The 24,959-nt window shown below is 41.3% G+C and overlaps 1 protein-coding gene across 1 annotated transcript in view; it reads right to left on the bottom strand.

Moving 5' to 3' along the window:
- Positions 1–339: 339 nt before the first annotated feature.
- LOC126155336 (glypican-6) overlaps positions 340–24,959 on the bottom strand; it is a 95,682-nt gene continuing 71,062 nt past the window's right edge. The window contains exons 10-11 of the mRNA XM_049916221.1: positions 18,566–18,747; positions 340–2,694 (exon numbers count right to left, since the gene is read on the bottom strand). Of these exons, the coding sequence (XP_049772178.1) occupies positions 2,348–2,694; positions 18,566–18,747 (529 nt within the window). The 3' untranslated portion in view covers positions 340–2,347. The remainder of the gene's footprint in view (positions 2,695–18,565; positions 18,748–24,959) is intronic.

Here is a 24,959-nt window from a genome sequence, read left to right as displayed (position 1 = left end):
TTCATGTCCTGTATGATTCAGTAAACAACATGGCACAGTGATAAGATGCTGGCCTTGTAATGGGAGGGGGGCGTGTGATGGTGGTTGAAATCCCCATTTGCCTATGCAGATTTATGTTCTCTGGTATTTCCTTAATTTTCTTATGTCACATTCCAGGATGGTTCCTCTGCAGGTGCTTAGCTGACTACCCTCCCCATTCCAAGCTTATGACCTTCTCTAACCATCTCAATGCTGATAACACGTTAAACACTAAGCTTCCTTCCTTCCCTGATATTCAGATAGTAAGGTGACTTATTCTATGAAAGAGGCTGTGAGAAGTAACTGACTGTAACAGAAGTATTCGTATCGAAAGTCATCATAACACAACATTTTAGTTGTCTTTTATTTTGGTCTGCTTCTACCACTCTTTCCAACATCAGTCACAAATTAAAGTAAACAGAAATGCATTAGTGTATTTTTGTTATTTAAATAAGGTTCAATTGACATTCATTTCAGACTTCTCATTAACAATTGAAGAAAAGAATGTTATTCCACGGGTGAATAAAACTGCAATAGGCATATTGTTGACTTTGTGTGCAAATTCTGAAAATAATACAGAAAATGTGCATTTCCATGATCTGATTGATTTAAGTATTATTCTCCCAACCATAACAAAAGACATACAAAGTATATACCCTATAATAGATTTCTTCAGTCATTTCATTTCCCTCTTACAAATGAGAAAGGCACATTTTCTTCTCTCTATTCATGATCAGAAAGGCACATGAATAAATACCATTGTGTGTATCTGAGAAAGGCACCATTTCTCAATGTGAGTTGGCACTAATTTAAATAGAAGCCAATTCCACTATTTACTACTTATGCACAAAGGAAACAGTTCTTAAAATGGCAGAGTAAAGACTATGATCATATTGGTTGTCCCTTGATCATGATGTTAGGTGAAGCTGATTGTTTTGGTCAACAAATAGCATATTGCAGTATCATTTTTCAAATACAATTTTTAAAATACATGGTTATTGTTTCAACAAGCAGCATCCTGCATAATAGTCATTTTTCAATTCTGTATTATTACAAGTCTCCATGCATTTGCCTTCCTGAGTATTTTTGCCTTTTTTTTATACATCACTTATTGGATGGACTAGAAACTGAGGCTATGAAATATGTCTCAGGATTATGCAGTAGGAGATTAAAGCAATAATATTAGACCTCAATGCTGAAGATCAATTGAAGCAAAATTTTTTACTATCATTAACTGAAGATTTATGGATTCCTGCCAGCATTAAAATTAAACAGTCATACACATTTGTCAGAAAAGAACAATTCAGTAAAGTAGTTTTGCAGAAAAATAATTTATAAGATCCAACATGATAATCTCAAAATAATTTACGGGAAGACAAAGTTCAGAACTGAAGGCATAAGTTTTTCTAAAAACTAAAAGATCCCTCTGAAATACCTATGATGGAACCACAACTTTATTTCATGGGATCAGCATTTTTAGCATTGATTTGTCTTCCAAAGTTCACAATATTATGGACACACATTCACCCTTCCAACGTACATATTCCATTATCAATCAACAATTTATATGCAATCTTTGTAAGAATGAGCTGTCTAAAGTTACACAATTTCTTAATGTTATCATTCTCCATATGAACATTTTCAAAATCCATCAAATTTAACAACAATATTTCACTCTCATTTTTAATCTAAAATACTGTATAAAATCCTCTGTCACAAAAGTCAGCAAGTCAAGGCTTTCCTCACAATAATTTCTAACAACCAGTGAAATGCATTTTGATTTACAAAATAATCTGGGATATAATTATTAGTGGCAGTGTCAATAAAATGATTCTATTGATATACCATTCCTATTTTGTTTTACAGAAAATGTATCAGTGCCTTCTGGTCACCAACACAAGAAGAAAGAGATAAATCACTTACGACATTTTTGCTACCTTTCAGTTACTATGTTTGTCAGTAACAAAAAGTATAATAAATACAAAGAAAGTATTAAAATATACATTAAAATCATTCACAAAAATGTTTGTCACTGCTTGAAGCAGTGTTCTTGTGCATTTAAAAGCCACTAACACACATTTAAATCTCACTTCATCTCATTTCCTAGAACTTCAAGATGTCACAATTAAGTAGTCCAGTTTGAGACACGAAGAGTTTTTATTTACGCACATATGCTACAGCTCTCATTAATGTGGAGGTCCGTTGTTGATGTCATGTTGCCATGACAAATTAAATATTTCATATTTCATTAGTTTCTCAATGTCATTATAGTGGGATTTACACCAACCAATACACTCCAAAACTCTGCAAAGCAGCGTAATGTTGAGGATCACAGCCAATCAGAAAATATACCTCCAAACCACATGACTACTATTGGTAGGAGGTATGAAGTAACAGCACGTGTAACAGAGATAACAGGTTCCCTAATATGCCCATTGCCACCCGAAGTGGTGTTCTTGGGTCGCTGCCTATCAGGGCCAGCAGCACCTCTGCCTGACTCGTCACCACCTTGTGGCCTATATGGGCCACCTCCTACTCCACCAGGGCGTCCACCAGAACCACCTCGCCCATAATCAAAATCACCAGAACCCTCATCCACATCTCCATCCTCGGTATCATCATCGAGCTCAGTGTTTCCATCACCAGATCCACTACCAGCTCCAGATGATACATCTTCTGTAAAAAAAAAAAAAATGAAAATTATAGAACTTCAAATTCTGTGACTTAAGATGCATTAACAAGTGCAGAATTAAGTAATCTGCATAAATCAGTGTCAATGAGTAAATAATTATTTCTAGTGTATTAGTGAACACAAAAAAAAACCTGTGACTCTTTCTTCAGTATTTCAGTATTCTATTATCTTTTTTGGAGTATGAGATACAGATAGCACTTTAATTTTTCATGTATGGTAAGTATTTCTAATCACTTCTAGAACTGACCAGAGAAAACCACTTTATACATTACTCTTTTCTGAGGTAACTGGGTCAAACCATTCAGCATATGATAATCCTGATACTTAACTTCAGAATACACGAGTTCACTTGTATTACATATATCTTATCATGAAGACACAAGGTAAGTAGCTAGATGGAAAGAACAGTGTTTTGGAACTTTGTATAATGATCTTTGCAGTTCAAGGCTTAAGATAAGAACCAGGTTTAAATGGCGAATCTAGGAACATATTACACTGCTTCTGTGTTGCACTCATAGAGATTGAGAGAACAAGGTTAGACTGATTGCAGCATATACAATGATGTTTAAACAGTTATCCTTCCCACACTGCATCCTGGAATGGAAGGGGAAGATTTGCTAATAACAGGCACAATAGTAAGCAACCTCTGCCATGCACTCAACAGTTGTTTGTGGAGTATGGATGTAGACGTAGAAAAGAATTTCGAAAACTTTATGATATAAGATGTCAAAAATAGTACCTTGCCTATCACACAGGAAGGCTAGGGGAAGTTTTATATAGTACACAATTTTATAGTAGTCCAAGCAGAGGTGTAGCAAGCTGACACTTATGGGAGCAGGTAGGCAACTAGAGAGCTTATGAACACATATGCACATTTCACCACTAAAGTGCATGCAAACAAAAACTATTCACACATAGAAGGGAAGAGAGTTGTACCTTGGTGCACTGTTCACAAGTTTAACATAATTTATTATGCCATTTTTAAATGATGGCATTCACTTTTTATGTGCTGCTGTATTTTTCTGAAATTGCAAAAAGTACTCTAGAGAATTAAGGTTTTCCAAATATGAAAATGATGTTCCAAGGTACAACATGGTTATGTATTTAGGAAAAAACTATCAACTGAAATTTAAAAGCATTGCTACCAAGAAAATCTTGTCATGTCATATTTAATTAGCTATCTGTTACATTATTATTCTACCACATAAATATAATCAGTGAGTGAAATCAAATTATGCAGAAGCATTTTAAAAGATCATTACAAGTTAAATACATTTTGAAGCAGAAGCTATTAGAAAGTAAAATAAATTTCCATTTTCAAAACAGATTAAATTGTTAGGACATATAAGAAACTCTGTTCATTTTCAAGTACCACATGTTCCATGGTAAAAGACCTCCTTCTGTTGCAAGGTACCAGATGGGCAAGACTAACAGAATGGCTTAACTCTCCAAATGTTACATAAATGGTTCTAAAAGTATGTAACATTTTGATCACTACAAAATTCTTTACCTGAAGAATTAAAAATATATTCCAAATAGATTTAATTTATTACATAGGATTTGAATGTAAAATATTTACAAATGCTGCATAAAACACAGCCTCACTCTTAACAACAACAACAACAACAAATACAGATGTAAGAAAATGTCAGAAACTGCTTACAATGATCTCTAGTGTGCATTCCTTCATGTGATTCTAAAATCTAGTCTGAAGTGCCAACCCAAGAAAAGTCATGTTTTCCTAGGTATAATATACTCTAGGTGCAACACTAACCCCTCCTTGAGACAATGTCAATGATCTTGCTTTGATGTACAGTGAAACTTGTCAAAACTAATAACATGGGGCTAAAATAAATTTCCTAATTGGACAAGTTACCTGATTACACAAAACACACTAGACTACATAAAATTTCTCCAGTATCATGCACACAAGTATGAACTTTTAATTGTACATACATTTAATGTACTTTTACTCCTATATCGTAGACATTCATTTACTGTATATTGTACAATAGAATACTAGACTATTACATTAATTGATACATAATATGGCAAGCATGTATTTTTACTTTAACTTTAATTAAGTTTATTGTTACACATACATATTATTGCTATGTTTATTTGCTTTACATTTCAATTTTTTGCCACATATCAAGGAGGGAAAGCTGCTTGAACTTCCTGTTCAAAACTTTTTTCTGTGCAACTTTTTGCTCTGCTCAATAGTTCAAACAGCTAGGTAGAATTTGTGTGTGCTCCAAATTGCATAACATCATTTATGCATGGAATAGCTTCTTCAGCTGTATTAATTTTTCTAGAAACATTATTTTGCTCCTCTTCTTCCTTTATTTCTTCCTGATCATTTACTGTGTTGCAGATTTCTATTGCAAGTGTTGCTGGAGTAAAAGTGGAGTTATTTGACAGAAAGTCATCACTTTGAATATAAAAATATTATGAAAATGATAGCTGCTACTCACCATATAGTGGAGATGCCGAGTCACAGATAGGCACAACAAAAAGACTGTCACAAAATAAGCTTTGTCAAAAACAGACAAAACACACACACACACACACACACACACACACACACACACACACACAGAGAGAGAGAGAGAGAGAGAGAGAGAGAGAGAGAGAGAGAGAGACTCTGGCAGCTGTAGCCTGACTATGAGCAGCAGCAGCAGCAGCAGCAGCAGCAGCAGTGCATGATGGGAGAGGCAACTGGGGGGTGTAAGGAAGAAGCTAGGGTGGGGAGAGGGAGGGATAGTAGGGTAGGGTTAGGGGACGGTGAAGTTCTGCTGTGGAGCATGCAGGGATGAGGTGGAGAGTGGATAGAGAAGCTAGGTGCATTTGGGAGGTTAGAAGGACTGTGGGGGAGAATGTGTAGGGTAGCTAGAAAGAAGAGAAGTAAAAAGGTTGCATGGATTGGTTAAGGCTGTATAGTGCTGAAATGGGAACAGGGAAGGGGCTAGATGGGTGAGAGCAATGACTTATGATGGTTGAGGGCAGGAGGGTTACAGGAACATAGGATGTATTGCAGATAGAATTCCCACCTGTGCATTCAGAAAAGCTGGTGTTGGTGGGATGATCCACATGGCCCAGGCTGTGAAGCAGTCACTGTAATGATGAATGCTCTGTTGGGCAGTTTGCTCAGCAACAAAGTGGTCCAGTTGTTTCTCGGCCACAGTTTGTTGGTGGCCATTCATGTGGACAGACAGCTTGTTGGTTGCCATGCCCACATAGAATGCAGCACAGGAGTTGAAGCTTAGCAATTATTCCACTTCGACAGCAGCCAACCATTCCATACCAAGAAGTCCCTTCCACACAGCCTAGCCACCCACAGCTGTTGCATCTGCAGTGACGAGCTGTCTCTCTCAAAAGATAACAAGGTTCTGACTGAGACTATTACAGACTGTAATTATTCTCCCAACCTTGTACAAAAACAAATCTCCCATGCCTTATCTTTCCAGTCATCCATCACCTCTAAAAGCCTCTCCATCTAGCACAGAGGAGCATTAGCCTTGTAACTCAGTACCACCCAGGACTGGAGCAATTGAGTTACATTCTCCACCAGGGTTTAGATTACTTTTTGTCATGTCATGAAATGAAAACTATCCCACCCAGTATCCTTCCCACCCCTCCCATAGTGGTATTCCACTAGCCAGTGAACATACACAATACACTCGTTTATTCCTACACAACCCCTGCCCCCAACTCCTTACATCATGGCTAATTTCCCTGTAATATAGCTAGATGCAAGACCTGTCCCATACATCCTCCCCCCCCCCCCACCACCACCTATTCCAGTCTGATCACAATCATCATCCATCCCACCAAAGGCAGGGCAACCTGTGAAACCAGTCATGTGATCTACAAGCTAAGCTACAACCACTGTGCTGAATTCTATGTGGGCACAACAAGCAACAAGCTGTCTGTCCACATGAATGGCTACCGACAAACTGTGGCCAAGAAACAGCTGGACCATCCTGTTGCTGAGCATGTTGGCCAACACAGCATTTTTCATTTCAATAACTGCTTCACAGCCTGTGCCATATGGACCCTTCCCACCAACACCAGCTTTTCCGAATCGCACAGGAGGGAACTCCACCTGCAATATATTGTATGTTCCCATAACCCTCCTGGCCTCAACCTTTGTCAGTCATTTCCCTCACTGTCCAGCCCTTTCCCTGTTCCCATTCCAGCACTACAGCCTTCTATTCAACCAATCAATACAGCCTTTTTACTTCTCTTCTTTCTGGCTACCTCCACACTCTCCCTCACACTCCGTCTAACCTCCCAACTGCACCTAGCTGCCCTATCCATTCTCTACCTTGTCCACACATGCTCCCCAGCAGAACTTCACAGTCCCCTACCCCTACACTGCTATCCCTACCCCTCCCCACCCAGCTTCAGACTTACCCCCACCAAGTTGCCTCTCCCACTCTCCCATCATATCATGCACTGCTCCTGCTGCTGCTCATAATCTGGCTTGTGTGTGTGTGTGTGTGTGTGTGTGTGTGTGTGTGTGTGTGTTTGTTTGTTTTGGGCAAAAGCTTATTTTGTGACAGTCTTTTTTGTTGTGCCTATCTACGACTCAGCATCTCAGCTATATGGTGAGCAGCAACTATTTGTTTCATAATATTGTTCACTTCGAATATAGTCACTTGGACTACATGAAATGTTCTGTGTTTGAATTAAGTCAGCAATTGTTGCTGCCTTTTCTTGAGCTTCGATGAGGACACAGGCATCTTTTTCATTGCCTCAAAACCCTGTTTTGTTGAAGCACTTTATGACAATTTCCCTTACTACCAAGCCAATCCAGTTTACTGCATCCATAAGAGAAATGCTCTTTCAGCTTCCTCAGCACTAAGAATAATCATCTATTATGGAACTGGAATGTAAAACACAACTTGGTCCTTTGATTGTGTGAGGCTGGTTGCACATGGTACAAAATAATGCATCTAATGCATTTCTTTGGAAATACTTCACCTTGCTGGGTAAAACAACTGTTTAACAGAACAACTACTACCTCTTTCATGTAACAGTACTGTCAGAGCTGTGCAATTTTCATGTTAAAAGTAACATCCTTGTATAGATGTGAATAATTCAGGTATACTGTAATATAGTAGTACTGTATAAGCTTTTCTCACATAATAGAAAGAATTATTAATTAAGAGTTAAAATTTGCACTCTGTTTTTGCTTTAAGCACATTCCACTTTATACACAAAATTAGCATATAAATTTGTACTGAATACGTCAAGACTGAAAGGTGTGTACAGTTTGGCCAGATTTACAAATTATGCACATTCCACTTTGCAAGTTTTACTGCATATTCTTTTTGTCGGGAGGGGGGGGGGGCAGCATTGTTAACATAGTTTGTCAGTTAAAATATTTCTATAATTTGGTTGTGCTATGAAGGTTTTATTTTGTAGTAAGAGACACCTGTGAAAATAAAGAAAATCAGTCCCTTATTAGCAGAGATAATGCAATCGTAAAGAACAGTGAAGCTGAGGAGATATACAGTTTATGGCTTCCTGGATTCAAAAGAAGTGTTTTCCACAAAATGTGTAGGCGAATATCTTTGCCAATGTAAGTATGCTTAATTATAGCTTCCTTCATGATCAAGTTCTGGGGCAGTTGCTTTGGGCTCCTGTTCTAGGGTCTAGTCAGTCCTACATGCTTGCAACTAATACATGGTTGCTATGTTTGTTAAATAATGTGACTGTGATAGCATGTTCTTGGATGCAGTGCCCTTCTCAGAACTATTTTACATTTTTGAATTATGCAATGCAAATAGGTAAGTATTCACACTGGACCAGAACAACTCAACAAAATTTTGTTTTGCCTCTTCTGAGACTTTCTGTTGGAATATATTTTCTTGTATTGTCTACATATTTGGAACAGTATAAATGAAGTCACTGTTAGTATCATGCATTAAACTGCCATTTTTGTGCATCAGACTCATCGTGAGCATTGGCATTCTTCTGTTACTGTGCATAACTTGATGTGTGTTTGCCACCACAAGGCATATTCTACAGAAGATCAAAGGTATCGATTGTGATGATGTAATTTTAAAAATTGCAGCAGAAAAACTTAAAAGGATGAGATTCCAAGCTATGTGTTCAAGTTACCATGACAAAGAAGATCTCTGGTTATTCACACTAATTCATTAATTTACAAATATGCATTTTGCTTACAAATATGCATTTTGCTTGTTTGTTACCATTCATGAAAACTGTTTACAAAACACTTAAAATTATATTTTGGTTACTTTAGCACTTGTATCAAAAGACTGCTTTCCATTCCATTGATAAACCATTTCAATCTTTCATCAACCATGGATCTTTCATCAATCATGGATCTTGCTGTGGTGGGTAGCTTGTGCGCCTCAGAGATATAAATCGCAATACTAGAGATCTGTAGATGCAACCAGTTCTGAAGAGTGTATGTGGAGAGGCTGGACTAAAATAAGATGCCTGATGAGAACAGCACCTTTTTAAAGACAGCAGAAGCAATATTCTCTAGGACTGATTGGTCTGGCCTTGTAACATTTGCCAATGTAGCCAGGTTTTATTACTGCTGTGGCAGAGCAGAAGATGAATGGTTAGCTACAACACATGAACTAGTAAAGGCAGCAGATGAACAATAAGGCAGAGATATTGGGTTCATTTGCAGTCCTTTTATAACAGTTGAGATATTAAATTTAGCAGATGAGAACAGAAAATATAAAAGCAGCTAAAAGGGGATAGGAAATCTAAAATAGAGACTGCAAAGTACAAAATGGCAAAACACGAGTGAATACAGGAGAAATGCAAAGCTGTAGAATCATGCATGACTATAGGAAAGATGTATGTCATGCATAGGAATGTTAAATAAACCTCAGGAGAAATGAGAAGCAACTGTATGAACATGAAGACCTCAGAAGAAACCACTACTAAGCAAAAACAGATAGATTGAAAGGTGAAAGAAATATATGTTAATAAATCTCTCAGCACTTCATCAAATTTTAACTAAAAACTTAACAGGCACTTTGAGTAGACTGCATTCCCTAGAATTATTAACATCTTTCCACCTAGTTGCAAAATACGATCACAAACTATTTGCAGAAGGATTGAAAGACTGATAGAAAAAGTTTTGGGTGCCTATCAGTTTGAATTCAGGATAAACAGAGGAACATGCAAAGTGATACTGACCCTGAAGTTTATCTTAGAAGATTGGTTAGAGAAAGAGACACCCACATTTACAACACTTGTAGATTTAGAAAAGCTTCATGACAATGTTGACTGGGATACATTTTTTGAAATTCTGAAGGTGCTCGAAACAAAGTGCAGGGGGAAAAAGGTTATCTACAAATTATACAGAAACAAGACACGAATTCTAGGGGTTGGAGGGCATGAAAGGTTGACAGTAACTGAGAATGGATTGAGATAGGGTTGCAGCCTACCTCAAAGTTATTCAACTAAATTTGGTAGAATAGTTTTTCTGTTTGAGAACCAAGGAACTGACAATGGCTAAAGTATAGAGGATATAAAATGCAGACTGGAGCAGCAAAAAGTTTCTCTGAAAAAGAAAGGTATGTTAATGACACACACAAATTTAAGTGTTAGGAAGCTTTTTCTAAAAGTCCTTGTATGGAATGTAGTCTTATACAGATGTGAAATATGGAGAATAGCCAGTGCTGACAGGAAGAGAATAGAAGAGTTTGAGATGTGGTGCTACAGAAAAATGTTGAACGTTAGACTGGTAGACAGGCTAACCAATGAACAGACACTGGCTGAATGAAACTGGGAAGAAATGAAATGTATGGCACAATATGACTATAAAAGAAGGGTTCTATTGACAGGACCCATCTTGACGCATCAAGGAACTGTCAATTTGGTAATGGAAGGAGGTGTGAGAGTTAAAGCAGTAGAAGTAGGCTAAGGCTCAACTACAGTAAGCTGGTTAAAATGGATCTGGGCTGTAGTAGTTATGTAGAGATGAAGAGACTTGCACAAGACAGAATATTGTCAAACTCTGGACCAAAACTGTCTTCAGACTAAGAACCACAAAAAACAAGAAACCATTTCACATTTGAACTTAAATTAAGGTCATTCCGTAAACTATGAACTGGTGAGCATGCAACAGTATAATTCTGCATTTCAGAATGTGTGGAACAATTGAAAGGTTGGAGGGAGAGGCACACAAGTTTAATAAGATGTAGCTTGAGTCAATGAATTAAAATCAGCACAAAACTGTTTTCTTCAAGTCAGCAGTCAGTAAGAAAATCTGCAACAAATTTTTTGATATGGATGTCCAAATAAAAAAAAATGGTATCTCCTCTTTCGTGCCATTTACCACCATGTCATTGTGCAAGGACAAAGCAAAACAAAGCATTAGCTGAATTCCAGCAGGAAGTGGGTGCAGTTTCTTTGAACTAACTATACTATCATTTTCACTGGCCACAATAGGAAAAGCAGATAAAAATTTCTACTACTTGTACAGTTAGATTATTATGAAATCAATTGGTAACTGCACAAAAAATAAAAAATAAACCTGTCCTGTTAATTATTCTCTTGCAAAATTATTGATGCACTTAAACCCTGAAAGAGAACTTGATCTTGAGACATGGCAGTGATATGCTATTTCAATGGCCACACTTATTTCTGAAATAAAGCTTTATCAATCTCTTGAGTTCAGGAAAAGAATAATTAGTTATAGAACACCCCCTAAATATATGTTCTGTGAACTCAGCAATTTATTGATGCAAACTGCATCTAAATCTGACATTTGGTTCAAGAGTTGTGTGAATTAAATTGAGTAGGACGCCAGGATTTGGGGAGGTGTGACCAGCAGCCATGTTCAACCACTGGCAATTGAGTTGGTGAGGTGCATCTGTGGGAGGCTTGTCCACTAGGTAGGCAGAAGTGAGGTCCGAAGAGTGGTGAAGGCGAGACATTTCCAGTATTCTGGAAGCTTAGCATAGGTGTGCTTCCATCAAAACTAAAATGTAAGTTGCAGTTTTAGTGAGAAGAAATCCCTTAGCAACAGCAGGAAGGATTCATCTGTCACTTTTTTTCTTTTTTTCTTTTTTTTTTTTTTTTTTTGGCGCAAAACTGCTATGGTCATTAGCACCAGGTCTGTGACTTAGGAAGCAGGAAAAAACCGAAAACGGAAACCTGCAGCAATGGGAACGAAAGTCATAAAATTGGAGAAACTAAAAGCAGAAGAACGGCTTAAAAATCCACTACAGAAGGGGGTTGGTTGTCCCAAAAAAAACTTCAAATGACTGACGCCATTTCACTGGCACGAATGAACTCTAGAACGCGATCGGCCGATCGCGTCATCTGCTAAAATTGACGATATATCAGGCGACAGCTGTAGACGGGCGCGTAACGGGTGAAAATAGGGGCACTCAATTAAAAGGTGTCTTACCGTCCACAGCTGAGAGCAGTGGGGTCAGAGTGGGGGAGGTTCGCCGCTTAAAAGATGTCGATGGCTACAAAGACAGTGCCCTATCCGGAGTCTAGTTAAAATTACCTCCTCCCGACGACGCGTTCGGGAGGAAGAGGTCCAAGCACAAGGAAGAGTTTTCACGTCCTGCAATTTATTTTGGGGAAGTGTCGACCAATGCGCATGCCATAAATGAACAACACGATGACATAAAACGCTCCGTAGATCGGCGACGGGAATCGATGGAATAGCTGGCCGAAGAAGAGAGACTGCAGCCTTGGCTGCAATATCAGCCGCCTCATTTCCGCAGATACCAAAGTGTCCCGGGAGCCAGAGGAAAGCCACCGAGACGCCCCCCAGGTGGAGCAAGCGCAGACAGTCCTGAATCCGGTGGACCAGAGGGTGCACAGGGTAAAGAGCTTGGAGACTGAGGAGAGAGCTGAGAAAATCTGAGCAGATAACGTACTGTATCCGCTGATGGCGGCGGATGTAGTGGACAGCCTGGAGAACAGCGTAAAGCTCCGCAGTAGCGGAGGTTCAGCAGTCTCAGCATAAAGGCTTTCCACAGGGCTGGTGTAAAAAGCTCCAGACACTAAACGTAATCCACGGTGGTGGATAGAGTCGAGACGCCGAAGAATAGACGGCCGAGCAGAGGAGTAGACTATGCTTCCATAGTCCAATTTCGAGCGCACTAAGGCGCGACAGAGGCGGAGAAGGACCACACGGTCCGCTCCCCAGGAGGTACCATTCAGGACACGGAGGGTGTTGAGGGATCGCAGACAGCGAGCCGAAAGATAGGAAACGTGGGAGGACCAGCACAGTTTTCGGTCAAACATAAGACCCAAGAATTTAGCGACGTCTGAAAACGGAAGGTTGACAGGACCTAGATGTAAGGAGGGCGGAAGAAACTCCTTATGTCGCCAAAAATTAACACAAATGGTCTTACTGGGAGAAAAACGGAAGTCGGTGTCGATGCTCCAAGAGTGGAGGCGATCGAGACATCCTTGAAGATGTCGTTCAAGAAGGCTGGTCCGTTGAGAGCTGTAGTAGATCGCAAAATCGTCCACAAAGAGGGAGCCTGAGACATCAGGAAGGAGACAATCCTTAATTGGATTGATGGCAATGGCAAACAGTACAACACTCAGCACGGAGCCCTGGGGTACCCCGTTTTCTTGGGAGAAAGTATGGGAGAGATTAGTGTTCACCCGCACCCTAAATGTGTGCTCTGCCATAAATTCACGAAGAAAAAGGGGCAGCCGACCTCGAAAGCCCCAAGAGAACAGTATGCGGAGGATACCTGTCCTCCAACAGGTATCATATGCTCTCTCCAGATCAAAAAATATTGCTACTGTGGCGTTTCCGGAGAAAATTATTCATGATATAAGTGGAGAGAGCAACAAGATGGTCAACTGCAGAACGATGCTTTCGGAATCCGCATTGGGCAGGTGTTAAAAAGACTGCGGGATTCCAGCCACCAAGCTGAATGGTAATTCACCATACGCTCCAAAACCTTACAGGCACTACTCGTGAGAGAAATGGGGCGATAGCTAGAGGGGAGATGTTTGTCCTTTCCAGGTTTCGGAACAGGAACGACGATAGCTTCCCGCCATCATCTCGGAAAAGTACTGTCGGTCCAAATTCGATTATAAAGGCGAAGGAGGTAACGCAGACTATGGTATGATAAATGCAGCAACATTTGGATGTGGATACCATCCGGTCCTGGGGCGGAGGAGGGAGAAGAAGACAGTGCATGTTGGAGTTCCCACATGGAGAAAACAGTATTGTAGCTTTCACGATTGTGAGAGGAGAAAGCAAGAGGTCGCACTTCCGCTGCACGTTTCTTCAGGAGAAACGCTGGCGGGTAATTTGAAGAGCTCGAAATCTCAGCAAAGTGCTGACCCAATGAGTTAGAAATTGTGACGGGGTCCACTAATGTATCATGCGCGACAGTGAGCCCAGAGACCAGGGAGAAACTAGGCGCGCCTGAGAACCGTCGAAGCCGACTCCAAACTTCCGAGGAGGGAGTGAGGGTGTTAAGTGAGCTAATAAAGAATTTCCAGCTTGTCTTCTTGCTATCGCGGATGACACGACGGCATCGCGCTCGGAACTGCTTAAAGCGGATACAGTTGGCCAGAGTAGGATGGTGGCGGAAAATGCGGAGAGCACGTCGCCGCTCACGTATTGCGTCACGGCATGCCTCGTTCCACCAAGGAATTGGGGGGGCGCCAGGGCAATTCGGAGGTGCGTGGTATTGAACGTTCCGCAGCTGTAAGAATAACGTCGGTAATGTGTGCGACTTCATCGTCGACGCTGGGAAACTGACGGTCATCGAATGTCGCTAGAGACGAAAAAAGTGTCCAGTCGGCCAGGGCAAACTTCCAGCGTCTCGGGCGCATATATGGCAGTTGAGGCTGCAGTCTAAGAATACATGGAAAGTAGTCACTCGAGTGTATATCATCAAGGGCGAACCATTCGAAGCGCCGGGCTAGCGGAACAGTACCGACCGCAAGGTCCAAATGAGATAAATTTGTCGTGGAGGCAGACAAAAATGTAGGGACCCCAGTGTTGAGGCAAACTAGATCCACTTGGTGGAAGACGTCTAGCAATAGTGAGCCACCGTGGACAAGGATGTGGAGATCCCCAAAGCGGGTGGTGGGCATTGAAGTCCCCAACCAGCAAATAGGGGGGTGGAAGCTGACCAAGAAGTTGAAGGAGATCAGCTTGTGCCATTGGTGTGGACGATGGAATGTATACAGTACAAAGAGAGAAGGTGTATCCAGAAAGGGAAAGACGGATGGCGACAGCTTGGAAGGAAGTGTTTAAGTGAATTGGGTGATAATGGAGGGTATCATGGAGAAGAATCATGAGTCCTCCATGGGCGGGAGTGCCTTCAACAGAGGGGAGATCATATCGGACGGACTGAAAATGAGGGAGAACAAAGCGGTCATGGGGACGCAGCTTTGTTTCCTGAAGACAGAAGATGACCGGCGAGTAGGATCGTAAGAGGATCGACAATTCATCCTGATTGGCTCGAATGCCGCGGATATTCCAGTGGATAATGGACATAGGGTGAACAGAAAATGGAGGAATGTGACCAAGGTTGCTGTCAACTCAACGACTGCTCAGAGCTTGCGACCGACAGCATGGAATGGCATTCAGCCGAAGGCAGAAGATCCTGATCCATAGGTTGTTCAGGAGCAGCTCCTGCCACCAGCGATCGGCCGGTTGATCGGCCGCCAGCAGTGCGCCTCGGCGACACAGAAGACGGCCGAGGGCGATTTCCGCCAGGTGGTGCTGTAGATGGGACATGCCTTGGCGGAGAAGGAGATGAACTGGGTTTCTTTGTAGCCTTCTTGGAATTATGATGTTGAGATGAAGGAGGAACCGATGGTTGTGAAGTTGGGGTATGTAAAAAATCTTCACGAGTATGCTCTTTTTTCGAAGTCTTGGTGTCTGACTTTTGGGCTCGAGATTTAGCAGAACCCGATGAAGGGTGAGCCATAGAGTGGGCAGGCAAAAGTGGTGAGGTTGAACGGGCGATCTTTGCGCTGGTCGATCTGACGACTGTGGCACTAAAGGTGAGGTCGCAAGTCTGCATGGCCGCCCCCTTTGTTGGCCGAGGAGAAGCAAGGACAGTGCTGTATTTTCCTGTCTGAGGCATGGTGGACTGTCGACTGGCGAATAATTTTCGAGCAGCAAAGGTCGACACCTTTTCCTTCACTCTGATTTCCTGGATGAACTTTTCGTCCTTAAAAACGGGGCAATCTCAAGAGGAAGCAGCGTGGTCACCCATATAGTTGATGCAGTGAGGGGATGGAGGTGGACAAGCACCCTCATGGGCATCCTTGCCACACGTAACACATTTGGCTGGATTGGAACAGGACTGGCTGGTGTGATTGAACCGCTGACACCGATAGCAACGCGTAGGGTTTGGGACGTAAGGGCGAACGGAAATTATCTCATAGCCTGCTTTGATTTTCGATGGAAGTTGAACTTCGTCAAAAGTCAAGAAGACAGTGCGGGTTGGAATGATGTTTGTGTCAACCCTTTTCATAACTCTATGAACAGTCGTTACGCCTTGGTCAGACAGGTAGTGCTGAATTTCTTCGTCAGACAATCCATCGAGGGAGCGTGTATAAACGACTCCACGCGAGGAATTTAAAGTGCGGTGTGCTTCAACCCGGACAGGGAAGGTGTGGAGCAGTGAAGTACGCAGCAATTTTTGTGCCTGGAGGGCACTGACTGTTTCTAACAACAAGGTGCCATTCCGTAATCTGGAACAAGACTTTACAGGACCTGCAATTGCGTCGACACCTTTCTGAATAATGAAAGGGTTGACCATGGAGAAGTCGTGACCTTCGTCAGACCGAGAAACAACAAGGAACTGTGGCAACGATGGAAGAACCGTCTGTGGCTGAGACTCAGTATACTTACGCTTCTGAACAGACATAGTGGAAGGTGAGGAAACCATTGCGGAAGAATCCCCCATGATTACCGGCGTCTCCGATGGCGGGCTCTTCCCTTGCGGGGGCCCTCTTTGAGGGCACTCCCGCCTTAGGTGATTGTTCACACCCCAGGTCACACCTCCCGACAAACGGACGGAGGGACCAATCGGCACTTTTGGAAGGTATCAGCTCGGGTAATCACCCCTCCCTGGGCCTGGCCGTTACCAGGGGGTACGTACGTGTCCTACCTGTCTACCCGGGGCAGGGAATTACGCGTTACTCCGTCACCGGCTACGCACAAAAATGCGTTGGTCAGCCTTCAGACACGCACAGGGAGGAAGAAAGAGAAAGGAAAGGAAAGAAGAGAGGTCTCAAACGCCGCAGCGGAGAAAAGCGTAAAGAGAAATACAAGCAAAGAAGGCGAAGAATGCGTTACATGTTCGAGCATCCGTCTCCGGACGTAGGCACAAACCATACTCCCAGATGGGGAGAAAGGGAAGGAAAGAGCCAGAGGTGAGGGGAGGAGGGGCGAAGATGGGGGATGGGGAAGGATGCGGAAAGGGAAGGTATGCAGCCCGGAATGGAAGGAAGGCCACATTAGCTCGGGGTCCCGTGCTCGCTACGCATGTATCCACAAAAGAGTTGTGGACCCCCTGGGGGGATCTGTCACTCTAAAGGGTAGGAGAAAAAGCACTCTTTTGGAAAAAATGTTCCGAAGCAGACAGAGCAATCACAGAATTGTTACAAGAAGTGTTCCAAGTTATTTACAAGCGAGTTACTGGTGTAGCTCAAAGTAATTAAATTATGAATATTAGGAATAATGATACATGACATCATAGTCTCTGAAAAAGTTACAAATAGGGGTAGCATCACCTTGTTCTCGGCAGATCACAATGGGTGTTGACTGAGGGTATCCTTCAGTGACGCAATAAGCGTTATTGTTAGTTTGACTTACATTTGTGATGTATGATTATTTATAGTCACTTAGGAAGTGACTTTAATTGGTGTTTAAAAGTTAAAAAACTAACTGTGACAGTAACTATAGATTTAGATGTGATTAGATCCAATGAGCAATGCTTATGCCATGCTATTATGTCGTCTCTCACAATGTTACTGGTAAGTATTGTGGTAGATAACCATAGATGGCCTTCTGGTTCCAATTGTGTATGTAAACTGAATAGTAGTAGCAAATCTTGTGGGTTGAGATGCCAAGAAGAATCAGAACTAACCTTGTGTTTCACTTACAAAGTCACACGAGCCACCATAATTTATTTGTGAGCACCAGTTTGTCCAAGGTACATTGGGAAGATGACTGCTTTGAATTAGTGATGTCCATGTATTCTGGTGTGATGCACATTTATCTCAGATTTGAAACTGTTGCTGATGTACACACCAACTTAACTAGAGGACACAAGGCCTCAACAAAATAGTTTGTTTTTACCAGACACATTGGGTGCTTCTTTGCTCATCAACCATCCTCTTATCTGGCACATCTTTTATTCCAAGAATTTGTATGTGATAACAGTTGGAACAGAACATCAGAATGAGTGCAGATCACATAAAAGATGTGAGATTTAACAGCTTGCAGTGTTAGTTATTTGGACTGAGTTGCAGGAATCAACAGGTAGCTCTGCTGTAGCACTAGATCATGAATGCTTGTTACTCCATCAGTTATGGCTGCACAGAGTTCTTTTCCATATTGTTGAATTTTTTTCTTATTGTTTTTACCTATCTCTTAAGAACTGAAACATACTTATTAATGGACTACATGAAGTAGGTTACAATCTCCCTGTACTTTTTCTTTGTTATGAGGTGATATTCAGTTGAAAATAATGCTGCCAATTTTTTCATTTATTCATATTTAATTTTTCAAATTTAAAATGTTAATTTAAAGTAAGCTATAAAATGGTATAATATATCACAGAAATAACAAGAAAGTAATTTATATTTTAATGTTCAAATAGTTTCATGATGACCTACCAGGATCCATGTCCATCCAGTCCACATCAAGCCCATTGAATGCACTTTTCAGTTTACTGGTGATTAATCTGAGTGTAAACATCTGTTCATTCAGCAGACTGCTAGGGTGACTTACATCAACATTGACTTCTGGATTACTCTGTTGGTTGCTGATTCCGTCACCTGTTATCTGAGGTTCATACCTGTAGAAAATGTGAAACACATGCAATGAATGTCCATACAGTTAGAGCATTGAGAATTGAATAGTTGTATACAACAATTACAATCTTCTTAGACTTGAAATAGAACCACAATCAATTGAACAAGAGCGAATATCAGTGTTGGAGGGCGAATGATACTGTTTGCACAGTGAAAGGAGTAGTTTAACATGTCACACAACCGGGATATCGCCAGACCTTATGCTCACTGTTGACATACAGTCTAGTACATGAAGGCATGAGAGACACATTATTAGAGAAATTTATCATGGTGGGATCATAGGTACCTAATTCATGGGGACACTTCAAGTTTGAGATTTTTTAAATACTGTGATTTTCACATACCACTAAGTCATGGGTGTCTTTTAATTTGGGGAAAATTGCGACCAGTATACACTATAGTCAAAAATAATCATCTTGAGATATTCAGCAATTGTGTGTATATTTATGATAATTATCATTTATTGTTCCATCTCAGTTGCACATTTTTAATTAGATTAAATCTTTTGAGAACTCTGGATCATCTTCAGATTTCAGCCTTTGCATCAGCAGCCTGTATTGTCTACTCAGAACTTGGATTTGAAGATAACCCAAAGTGACTGAAATTGAACCGAGATGGAACAATAAATAAGAATTATCTTAATTATGCAACCAGTATTGTTGAGCATCATGGGAAATAACCTTTTGTGCCAGTATGGCCACTGACTACTGCAAATGGTAATAACAGACAGGTGATTGTGAAGCATATCAATCATCTTATCAATACTGGTCAACAGCCAATGAGAAGGCATCCACACCATACCACTACATCATGGTAAGATATAAAAGTCAACACCTCATATCTGTCCTTCTGCACAATGCAGATCACAGAACAGAGGTAAGACTAAGAAAAGAAACGTAGTAATCCAAAGCCCAGAAAAGCATCATCTGGACTGATGGATCATTGCAAATATGGATATGTGCAATGGCAGGGAATGATAATATCAAAAGAGAAGACAACTGCATTTCCTTGCCTACATGGTACTATTCAGGTATACAGTGGAGTTATTCTCATACAGGAGAAAACTTACCCGAGATAAATTGGCACTTCTGAAATGTAAGACAATGCCTCTCATTGGCAAATGATACCAGAACACACTTTTTGGCCCTGTGAATACTTCTACTGGATGTAGCACAATCCTGTTGCTCCCAAAATGTTTCAGAATACTCTAAGTTATATCCTATGGACACAAAGGTGACTGTGTAGACATCAAGTCACTTGGCCTAACACTAATAAGAGTAAACCTGAGATGCCAACAGGCAAGACATGTGGGCCTTGCACCTAGCCCTTTCCAAACTCCATGAAATGTTTCACAGTAGCTGAGTGGCTGTGAAAGGCTTCATAATAAATCATCATTTTTCCTGTTGCAAGAAAGGTAGCCAAGGAACAAAATGGACTCCGGTCTCTGCTAAAAATTTTACATTTCCCTATAGCTTCATACTCAGATTAGTTTTTGCAGTAGAGCTAACTTACATAGGTAATTGTCATTATACTTGATATAAAAATGAGAGAAGTTATCATTTACTCTATCAACTTCAAGAAAGATCCACAGAAATCATATTTATATATCAAATCAACTGTTATCTTCAGGCAAATGTCATTCCTTACCCTGCTATGTGAATGGACAACTTTTCTTGCCGAGTTACCTCTTAGTTACGAAATTTTGTATATTATTTTTCTGCCCTTTAGCCTGTAGTTAATAGCACAACTTTTTGCATGGTATCATATTTTGTGAAACATTTCTGAGAGGTATTTCCTTTTGCCAACAGATTCTGCCTTTAACTGACCCCTTTATACTCTAATTTCTCAATTGGTTTTAATATACTCACCAAGTGGTGGGAGGATAAAGCACATACACAGGTAACTGGATGAACAAGCTTCCAGCACCAGTGGCTCTTTCTTCTATACATGAATACAGCATAGGGTCTGACCAGGAGTTTGCAGAGATTGGGGAGGAGAATACGGAGGGGTGTAGGGAGGGGAGGGAGGGGGGGGGGAGGTAGAGAGACGAAAAGCTATTATAGGAGTAGTGGGCATTGTGTTGGATGGAATGGACCTCATTTTAGTGCATGATTTTAGGATTTCATAGCCCTGTCAAAGTAGCCAATTAATGCATTCAAGACCAGGATGATACTGAGTGAAGAGAAGTATACACCTAAATTTTGTTTTTTGGAGGGACCAACAGTACCAGGGTTGCATGCGATGACTTGGGAAACCTGCTTTTGAGCTAGTTTGGTGGGGTAATTATATGTCCAGTGAATGATGACATGAAAATGGTGGTGCATTGCTGTATAGAGTCTGAATCTGAACAAGTATGTTTGCTTGAATGCGAAGGCTGTATGGGAGAGAATGTTTGACATGGAAAGGATGGGTAACCGTTAATATGCAAGTACCGTTAATATGCAAGTACCGTTAATATGCAAGTACCGTTAATATGCAAGTACCGTTAATATGCAAGTACCGTTAATATGCAAGTACCGTTAATATGCAAGTACCGTTAATATGCAAGTACCGTTAATATGCAAGTACCGTTAATATGCAAGTACCGTTAATATGCAAGTACTGTTGTCTTGTTAGTATGTTACTATGTTTCATGTCAACAAAAGTGTGTAGCTGACTCTTTGTGAGGATGAGGTCAATGCCAAGTAAAGTGGCATGGGATTCAGAATAGGACCATGTGAAATTTAACTGAGAGATGTGTTTAGAAATTCCCAAAATTTTAACAGGTCAGCCTCACCGTGATTACATATGGGAAAGATGTCCTCAATGCGTCTAAACCAAACCAAGAGTTGAAGACTTATGGATCCCAGGAAAGTCCCCTCCAGTTGACCCATCAAAAGGTTGGCATAGGAAGGAGCGATCCTGGTTCCCATGGCCATGCCCCTGACCTGTTTGTTTGTCTGCCCCTCAAAGGTAATGTAGTTCATGGGAAGTACAAAGGTGGTTTAGATGAGCAGGAAGATCCTCATAGGTTAGGATTCAGTTGGGTGCTGATTGAGTTAATGTTCAGTAGCAGATAGACCGTGTACACAGGGGATGTTGGTATACAGAAAGTTGGCGACAGTGGTGATTAGCAAGGTATACAATGGGAATGGGACAGGCAGAGATTTCAAACGATCTAGGAAATGGTTGTTGTCTTTAATATAGGAGGGAAGGTTTTGTGCTACAGGTTGCAAGTTTTGATCAGCTGAGACAGATATACATTTGGTGGGTGCTTTGAAGCTAGAAACTACATGATAGCCTGGGTGATGATGTTTGTGGATCTTAGGGTGCAGGTAAAAGGTGGGAGTGCATGGTTTGGGTGGGGTAAGAAGTTCTATGGATCGAGGTGTTAGTCCTTGTGAGAGGCCCGAGTTTCCCATCCATCAAGTTGAACAGTGGTAGATCCCTGTTCGCTGGGGGGATGATGATTGAGTCATCAGTTTTTATGGAACAAAGAGCTTGAAGTTCTGAATAGGACATGTTAGGGTCAGGTTACAGGGACATGAGAAAGGGTTGTGAAATGATGCTGGATGTTAGGAATTCTTGGAAGGCCTGCAAAGGGTGATCTTGAGGTAGTGGAGATGGATCAAGAGGAGATTGTGGGTGGAACTGTTCAAAACAGGGTTCAATATCAGATTTTCTGTTGGAAAGGTTTTGGGTTTGGGTGGCAAAGTGATATTTCTAGTTGACACTCAATGTGTAAAGGACTGTAGGTCCTTGACCAAAAGAGCATGATCAAATGCAGGCTTACAGTTCAAAGTGAGAAACTTCAACAATACAGTTAACTCAGGAGAGGAAAGTCCCTCAGATGAGATGTTGAGAACACAGTATTGTTGTGGGTAGTTATTGCGATAATAAGTTGTTATTGCTCTGGGAGGCAGTGGTGAATGATGTAGCTCTTAAGAAGGTTGGCCAAACTCCATTTGTAGGAGAGGAGAGGAGAGGTGGTTGATGATATGGCTGTTTAGGGAGCTAGAGAGGGGCAGGGAGGGAAACACTACTACCGAGGTAGTTTATTAGAAGGTAGGACAGCTTTTTAAGGTGAAGTCTGGCCAGTTGTTGCAATTTAAAGTTGGCTTGGTGAATGATAACCATCCAAGGAAACATGAGGGTAAGATAACTGCAGTACTTTGTAGGAGGAGAGAAGTCTGATGAAGTGAAAACATTCTCCCAGTTACACTTAACATGGTTCTTTTTCAAATATCATGCCACTTTCCTCAATTGTGACATCGTCCTCATTGAGGGTCAGCCATGAACTTATGTCCACATTAAACCTACTAACAAAACAACAGTACTTATGTTTTAACAAATCCCATCCTTTCATATGAAATGTTTCCTTCTATACGGCCATGGCATTCAAGGCAAACACATTTATTCAGACGCAGGCACTCTACAGCAATACACTACCAATCTCACCCCGGCCTTTACTGAACATAATGACTATCGGCTTAGCTCAAAAGAAGATTTCCTGAGTCACCGCATCCAATCCTAGTACTATTGATTCCTCCAAAAACACATAGTACGGTTACATCTCTAATCATTCAGTATTATCCTGGCCTTGAATGTATTAAATGGCTAGTTTCACTTCATAAAACATGCCCTAAAATGAGGTCCATTCTATCTGACTTACGCTCACCACACCTAGAATAGCTTTTTGTCTCTCCCCCCCCCCCCCCCCCTTCAATCTCTGCAAACTCCTGGTTGGATCCTATGCTCTTTCTGCACCCATTTGGCTACCCTGGGTCTCCTACCCCTGTGACCATCTCACTGGAAGACATGCCTTATGTACCCTCCCACCACCACCTACACCAGCCCTGTAACTGGCAAAACATATATTACCAAAGGCAGAGCCACCTCTGAAATGACACATATCATGTACCAGCTTTTATGTCAACACTGTTATATTGCCTTCTACATTGGTGTGACTACCACCAAGTTCCCAGTTAAGACAAATCGATGTATATAGAGGGTATATATTGGAACACACAGTACCCTGTTGCACAGCATGCTCAACAACATTACAGTTGTGACCTTGATGACTGTTTCACCACACATGTTATTTGGATTCTTCCACCAGACACTGGTTTCTCACAAGTTTGCAGGTGGGGACTGGCAATGTAACATGTTCTTGCTTCTCAGAACCCACCTGGCCTTAATTTACATTAACTATTTTCTTTAGTTTTCTCAGTCTCAGGATTTATTCTCATTAACTATTCCTTTCTTTATTCACTTTCAGATTTCTGTATCTCCTATTTTCTGACCTGTCTATTTTTCCCCCACACCCCACCGTATCACAAATAATGCAGTTTGCACTCTAACTCTTGCACATCGTTTTGTCAGTAATCTCTGTGTTGCTTATTACCCTATATTTCACTTTTGAGCTCAGGTTTTCAAATGTCATCCAGTGCAGTGCCCAACAATCAGTCTTTCGTTCTCATCCTGTCTGGGAGTCTGTTGTAACTTGGGGTTTGGACAACTTTTCTATCATTCTCCTCATTTCAGAAACCTCACCAGTTCTCTTCCTTGATCTGCTGTCCTTCCCTTTTAACCCTCCTGCCAGGAGGAGGAGCTGTTGATTACTAAAACTAGTGCATTTCTTTACCTTTGTGTGTGTTTCCTCCTGCTGCTTGGTGAGTACATTTTGTTATTTACCCAGTTACATAACAAACTGTATTCATGTACAGAAATACATATATGTACATATGTCTGACCAGGATCTCCTTCCGAACCTCTGGATCAATTTCAACCAATGTTGGCACACGATCAGGAAACTTCACGAGTATCAGAACTGTGGGGTTCATAATCTCCTAGCTCTGACAGGAGCCGAGATACAGGCAAAAAAATTGTTTTTCAGCTGCTCCTTTATAAGTGGCACTGCATAACAGTTGTGCTCTTTGGGGATAGCATCACCATGCCTTATCACTGTCCTCTGCAGGGCAGCCTACATGTCAGGGGCAGGAATTTGTTTTGAAGTCCCGACATGTAGGCTATCCTGCACGACAGGCATTGTGTTGGAGTAGTATTTGCCCACTTTATCAACCTGTTTTACACATGTGAATTGGCACAGCTGTGCACGTATGTGGATGAGCACAGCTTGGTGACAGTTGAGAGAGATAGAGGAGGTGATGGACAGCAGGAGGAGAGGGGGGGGGGAGGAGAGGATGAGGAGGAGGAG

Source organism: Schistocerca cancellata, chromosome 2, assembly GCF_023864275.1.
Source record: "Schistocerca cancellata isolate TAMUIC-IGC-003103 chromosome 2, iqSchCanc2.1, whole genome shotgun sequence".
NCBI lineage: Eukaryota > Metazoa > Arthropoda > Insecta > Orthoptera > Acrididae > Schistocerca > Schistocerca cancellata.
Note: the sequence above shows the minus strand (reverse complement) of the source record. Positions and strands in the feature narration are given on the sequence as shown.